This window comes from Lycorma delicatula, chromosome 5 (assembly GCF_047948215.1).
Source record: "Lycorma delicatula isolate Av1 chromosome 5, ASM4794821v1, whole genome shotgun sequence".
Classification (NCBI taxonomy): domain Eukaryota; kingdom Metazoa; phylum Arthropoda; class Insecta; order Hemiptera; family Fulgoridae; genus Lycorma; species Lycorma delicatula.
In genome coordinates, this window is record NC_134459.1 from 90969913 (window position 1) to 90977396 (window position 7484).

Genomic DNA, 7484 nt, shown 5'->3' on the forward strand with positions numbered 1-7484 from the left:
AAAAAAAAAAAAAAAAAAAAAAAAAAAAAAAATCACAGTCATCAGTTTGAACTCTGTCAGGTAACATTTACTAATGTAAATCCCTTGGTAGATATTTCCATTAGTGTATTTATACAACTTATTATCATCACCTTTATATGGCCTCTTCCAATCACAACCAGCTGCTATAACCTACAACCCTCAACTATCAAATTAACTGCTTCGCAGAAGCACGATCCCCATGCCTTCTTCTAACAAAACCTCTACCCACATTTAACTTCAATTAGACTATGCACTTAGATCAAGTAAGATTGAATCTTAAACACCAAAAATACTATCCTCATACCAATAAAACAAGTTTTGATTGCAACAATGACAAATTTGTCCTACAATTCAGTTTACTGATTCACAAATCCAGTATGCCTCTAATGAAAACATACCCTTAACTCTCTGCTCTGGTCCGCTTTCAGGAGCGAGGTCAATGCCTACACCTTCCCAGTCTGCAATCCATCACAGAATTCTCACTCTAACAGCAAATATCTCAGCTACCCAGGGCTCGATGCCAAAATGCCTATCTTTGCGAAGTAGCTATCCAGGTTGCTATGCTATCTATACATCTATAACAGCATCAGACCCCTCAGCCATCCTCCACAGGGCTAAATCTAAGGAAGCCAGCAACTATGTTCCAATCTTTTTTGGTTTTCCAATTAACTTGTTTCATTACCTTTTGGTTTTCCAATTAACTTGCAGATCAAAAACAAAATTGACTCTCACAAGTTCTCTAATTACTTTGATAGATTCAGCTTCGTACCCGGGTCAGACATATAAGACATGGCTCACATATACATACACCCTGGACAGAAGCTTGAACTAATCTAACCAAATCTGGCCAATCTATCTCAGAAAGTACCATGTCCATAAAGAAACAGTGTAATATGCTGACTGGAGGAAATTCACCCAACTACCTGCATACTTCCCACATCAGGAAAAATACCATATATGTAACAGCCATCGGACAATTCAGTCCACCTAAGATTGAATTGTGTGACTTAGGTTGCCATAAATGGAAATCTTGGTCTTCTATTTCTTTTATGTGTCCAGAGGTAAGTTGGCCTATCTTCTTGGCTTCATAATGTAACTGGCACTCAGTCACAAGGATATCAATGGGCTTAATACCAGAAATAACAAGGACCGCCTCTTGAGAAGTGGTCCTATAGAACTAATCACAGATAACAATAGGAGATGCTGGGCTCTCAACAAACTATTCCTACTACATTTGTACTTCATTTGATGACGTAATAGCTCTAATTTTAAATACACCTTGACTTAGAAGAAGACACCCTCCATGTGATGGTTTTGGTCGCCATGCCATCCTGTCCATACCTAGACCTTACGGGCTTATTGGAGGTCATTTTCAATACCTTGGGCAATGACATCATTCAGTCTAGCCTCAGCCAGGATGCCATCGATGCGAATGCCACAAGCGACATTCCCATTGGTGTACTACTATCATGAACTCATAAACAAAACACATCATGCCCAGTTTTGTAACAGACTGAATGGACTACACAGTAACGAAGGCACTGAACTACCTATCCGAAATAAGCAAAAAAGGTTCAGCATACAATATGAAACATAAAACAAGAACATTAAAACACAATAACAGTAACAACACTAACACTAAATAAAATCAACAGCAAAACGTGTTGTTAAATCTCTAGAATTTTATTTTAAGTCAGCAAACTGGACTTTTGCAACATAACACTTGCTTCTCTGACACAATCAAAGCTATTAGTTTCACGGCTGTGATCACCAAGATCGTGAAATTGTACGGTAACCACCCATTACCGTTAACAATATAAGGCGTTGAGTCCTCAATAAAGTATCCTGATAGATTTTATATTGTAGCCTATCCGCCCAAACAGGCACTGCATATAGCATAATAGACTTGCACACACCCTTATACAGGATACTCATAGTTTTGAAATTAAGACCCCGATTAGGATTGACCACACGTCAAATACCAAAGAAGGCACTACATGCCTTCCCCACGATGTATTGAAGGTACTTCTTAAATTGCAATTTCTCATCAAGAAAATCACCCTGAGGTATTTTGAACCTGAACTTACTTTTCACACTGGCCTGTCAACGAAATACAGGCTCGCCGACTTACTGCCAAACAGCCTTTGAGGAGCATCATCGGTGGTCTTCTCCGAGCTACACATCATTTTATGTTGATGATCCCACAGCTGAAGTATCATGCAAGCCTTAGTGGCTTGGAACTCAACTTCCCTCCGCAAACATCCTTTGACCAGCAAGAGCTCATCATCAGCATAAGCCACGATGTGACACCCTTTGGACAACCTCAGCCACAGATGAGAATGAAACTCCATCACCCACAACAAAGAACTCAACACGCTGCCCTGGGGACAACCCTTGGACAGCATCTTGCCTACCTCATGGCTGCCCTCACAGAGCAGCACATCCCTATGACTGAAGTAACTTTGCATAACCTGCATTTCACTCACAGTACAGTTTCTCTTCTGGAGTTGAAAAATGGTGGAGGGCCACCACAGATTGTTAAATGTCTAGGAAAATTCCCAGGACATATTGCACCTCTCTAGTTCTAACCATACTTATCACACGAAGTATGGCGTCCTCAGTACCCTTTCCAGGATGAAACCCGTACTGATTCTCCATCAATAAGCCCTGCAAAGTCAGTCTCTCATTTATACCCAAATATAGAACCTTTTCAAAGACCTTGCCAGTAACCGGAAGTAACATCAGAGGCCTATATGATTAACTAACAGCGGGATCCGTGTCACCGCCTTTAAGCAACAATTTCACAATCCCCTTCTTCCAACACACAGGGAAATAACTTCCAAACAACAATTTATTAAATACACATGTGACAACTCTCATACTCAGTCCAACCAAGCGAACAAGAAGTTCTGCCGTTATTCCATCAAAGCCTGGGGTCTTATCTCTACCTAACCTATAGATAGATGCACCTTGTACTCAGTAATTTCCAAGGATACTGCACCCCCGCGAAAGTAGGGATCGCTCTTTGCAGTCCAGACTTTATTGATATAATGAGATCTCCAATCTCTATATTTTACCATAAGAACTGGCTGCCTTTCCAGAGTAGTTTTATGCTGAGATGCTCTCCATAAACAACAGATAGTCCTTTTTCAAGGCCGACAATTCCCTACTCCACCATGATGCAAGCCTCTCTTGACCAGAACGACAGGAAACTGAACACTCGGCAGCATCAATGAAAGCTGCCAAAAAATTCTCTGGCAGGTCCTTTAAATCCAAGACATCTACACTTCAATCCAAAACATTGAAGCCTAGCCGAAAGAAAGTCAACAAATTTTTTCCAGTCCACATGCCTGTACAGGAAACAACCCTGCTAAACTGGTATGTTACATCGACAGCACTTATTCAAGCCACCAGCAATTTTCATAATCAATCAATGATCACTTGAGCAATCATCAACTACCTTCCAATTACAAACATTGGCAGGAATAAACCTACCAACAATAACATTGATGTATATTCCACCAAACAGCCGATGCTCATCTATCATACCTGTGTAGGTGGGCAACTCACCAGGTACATTTAATACCTGCAGACCATGTTGAGCAAAAAAGTCCTCTATTAATTCAACACCACTGCCATCATCAGTGAAACCACTATGCCACAACAGTGACTTTAGCATTCATATCCACACCAATAAGGATTGGACTAGTGCCAAAGAATCATAGGATTTTAACCCATACCTGAAGATGATGATCAGCAGAATCTCTATATTGAAAATATGAACCTGCAACATACAGGCAATAAGTTCTGATCATCTACAACATGATTGTTTGAGAGCTGCCGAATAAAGACACAATCAAGTTCCCATCTGTACACAACAGCAGACATACGTAATGATGTTTGAAATGATGAAATAAACTAAAACATATTCTTCTTGAATCATTAAATTTTAATTTGTTACATTAGACATTTTTTGAATATCAAAAATACAAGTCACATTAGACTGATGAATAAATGACACATTAGTCAAAATTATACAATTGAACATTATCAATAAACACTATAAGCCACATTAGATTTTAGACTACAAAATAAAACTATTCTGCACTAGAGTGGAATGTTACATTAAACAAATCATGACCGCTCCAAGTGGGATGCGACTCTAGAATGATCGTTATGAGACTAACTCGCCGGCCAGAGCTAGTAGATGCTAGAGTGCAGTACCAACCGGCTCAACATGGAACGAAACACACTGCTCACAAATGATAATTTCATTAAATATTAATTTTAAGATACATTATCTTGAGATGAAAATTAATATACAAAAATGAAAAGTAATACATAAAAAAATATTACATAAACCTTGAAAGAATGTAAAAAATTGAAGTTACCTTTATACAATGTTGCCAAAGGTAAAAAAAAGACTACAGAGCAAATAACTTAAAATTAAACAAATGCATGAAAATGATGTTAACGAAATTTCATTAATTACATTCGGCATCACTGAGGTCATCACAAACGTCTGAATTTGGAAGAAGAATTAAATTATTAATAATTCTTTTTACTATTGTATTATTAGTTTTTACATCAACTAATCTAATTAATCCACCATTACCTGGATATACTTTCACAATTATTCCCTATTTTCACATCAGTGGAGGAAGGTTAATTTCTTTTATTATAACTACATTGCCAACACAAACATTATTGTTAGAGATCTTACATTTATTCCTCTGCTGCAAGGAATGTAAATAGTCATCTGACCATGGTTTCCAAAAGTCTCAATAATTTTTGAATAAGCTGCCACCTAGTAAGTCTATTCACATTAATGCCTGAGAAATCAGGTAAGGAAGTTAACAGAGCAAAGGTTAAAAAATGTCCAGGAGTAAGAGGAACTGGATCGGATGATGGTGAGTATAATGGTCTGGAATTTAAGCATGCTTCTATGTGAATCAATAAAGTGGATAGCTCTTCATAATTTAAAACAGAATTTCCCATGACTCTTCTTAGGTGAAATTTCATGCTCTTCACAGCAGCTTCCCACAAACCACCCCAATTAGGAGAGTACGGAGGAATGATATGACACTGTTGTTTTATTGTAGTTTCATCGTGACTTACGCTCTTTGGAATGGGTTTCTGATCAGACAAGGACAGCAGCTATTTGGTCCTGTCATGAAAGCAGTTTTCGAGAAGTGTTTAGTGGATGAAGGTTTGTGAAATGTAAGGCCTTTGGCATGGAAGTTTACAGCTGCTATTATTATTCCAATATCATCTTGGAGGACTTTAAAACTGAACTAATGCTAATGGCCAGACATGATGTGGGCTTGGCATCCTTTAGTGGTGACAGGAGAGTTCAATGCCTGCCTGGTCTGGGGAGTTACCAATGAGAGGGACAGAATTGTACAAGATGTGATGGCTTCGCTGGGACTAGTACTTCTGAACCAAGGTTCTAGTTTATGTTCAGGAGAGGCAGTGGTGATTCAATTGTTGATTTCACATTTGTGAACGATTGAGTGGTACAGTAAGAGTTTGACTGGTGTGTGTGAGATGGTTACATGCACAGCGATCACCAGGTTATGTTATGAGCCATCCCTTATTCAATGATTTTGATTGTGCAAGCCAATCCAGGGTTGCTAGTTGAGAGATGGGCTACTGAGTTGATCTCTAGATGATCAAGTCGATGAGATGGTGGATGAAAAGGTATGGCAAGTCCATGACTCCTGTAGTCAAGGCCTGTGATGTCCCTATGTCCAGGCTTTTTTCACGTCCTGATATCACCCCTGGGTACTGGAGAAACAGTGAGTTAAGCATCCTTACAGCAAGGGGCAATAGGATTCTACGATTCATAGATTGGTGCAGTGGATGTCAGTTCAAGAATGCCTTCAAAGATAGCAAGCGCAGATGCTGGCGGGAAGCATCTATTTGCCTGTTGCGTGCAGCAGGTAAGCTCTATTAGAAGCTGCTTCTCAGGAAATTGCGTGCAGCTGTCGACAATGGTGGTGGTTTTTCAGATAACCAGTATGGCTGGCTTCAGAAAGATGCGCTCCAGGGTAGACGCTGTGTGGCACATAGTGACTGTTGCTAGGGGAGCCATCTCCAGCAAATGTAGTAGTAAAAGTAGGTAATGTGCTGTCGCTATCTTGGGTGTGAGGAATGCGTTCAATTACAGATTGGAGTGTCATTCTGCATAGCCTCTAGGAACGTGGAGTCCCTCTGTTTCTCCTGAAGGTGGTCGGGCATTACTTGTCCGAAAGAGTTTTGGAGTTTAGCACTGATGAAGATGTGCTGAGCAGGCAAGTTATGAGGAGGTTGCTGCAAGGGTTAGTGTTGGGCACCTTCCTGGGGAACATGATGTTCTTAGGTTGTGTTTCCCTGAGGGGGCAAAGCTTTGTGGATGATATTGCCCTGCTTGTTGTGAGCGACAAGTTGGACAATCTTGGACTGAGTCTCCAGGCGGCTAAGTGGATCGTTGAATGTTGGAGGCTGATTTGCGGCTTGCCCCAGAGAAGACTGAGCTTCTCCTTGTGACTGGAAGACAGAAAAGGGAGTCTCTTATCATCGATGTGGGTGGGTGGGAGTTTGTTTCTGAGCTTGCCCTCCAATTCCTTGGTGTTTGGCTTGATATCCGGGTGAATTTTGGACATCATGTTGAGAATACATGCGATAGCACAACTATCTTGGAAATGGCATTGGCCTGGCTTATGCCAAATGTAGGTGGTCTTAAGACAGCCAGAAGAAGGCTTTACGAAGGAGTTGTCCAATCTGTTTTGTTGTATGGAGCACCAGTTTGGGTCCAGTCCCTTAGTGTCAAATCCAGGAACAATCGGATAATGACAGTGCTCAGGAGATGTGCCATTTGTGTTGCTTGCGCTTACAGGACAGTGTCAAGTTCAGTGTAGCTGGGCTCCTTCCAAACAATCCTCTGGCAAGGGAGGTGAGGAAATGATATAACCTCAGGCAGAATTCTGCAGCAGAGCTTCCTGAAAGGGTGGAAGGAAGAAGGTCTAGTGTTGCTCTATGGCAAGAATGTTGTGATAGGGCTTCAAATAGAAGGTAGATGTACAGAATCATTCTGAACTGAAGCCATGGCTGTAGCGTGCATGATGAGCTAGACTAATTTTACCCAGTTTTTGATGGTGCATGGGGGATTTAGAGCGTATTTATATAAGCATCGACTTGATTATTCTCCATGGAGTCCCAATTGTCAGGATGTGATGGTGGGGGCGTTTCACGTTTTCTTCTTTTGTCGCAGATTTCAGGAGGAAAGGGCCACGCTTAGGAGTCAGCTAGGTGGTAGGTGGCTCAAGTCTGAAAGTGTTGGCAAGTGTATAGTTGCAGGCTAACAAGAGTTTTATTGTGGGATTCGCAAAGACCGTAATGGATTGGCTGAGGAGCAAAGGAATCCAGAATTTGAAAGCAGGAAGATCCACCAAATATAATGATTTTACATTAAAACTGTTAGT

General features: G+C 40.6%; 1 protein-coding gene across 1 annotated transcript; it reads left to right on the top strand.

Annotated features, from left to right (window-relative positions):
- Positions 1-6494: 6494 nt before the first annotated feature.
- Positions 6495-6920, top strand: LOC142325704 (uncharacterized). Its single transcript, XM_075367734.1, has one exon. The coding sequence runs from the start codon at positions 6495-6497 to the stop codon at positions 6918-6920; it is 426 nt and encodes a 141-aa protein (XP_075223849.1).
- The last annotated feature ends 564 nt before the right edge of the window (positions 6921-7484 follow it).

Bases quoted from the DNA above. Each gene is read 5' to 3' on its own strand.
- LOC142325704 (XM_075367734.1), top strand. From the start codon at position 6,495: ATGTTGGAGGCTGATTTGCGGCTTGCCCCAGAGAAGACTGAGCTTCTC.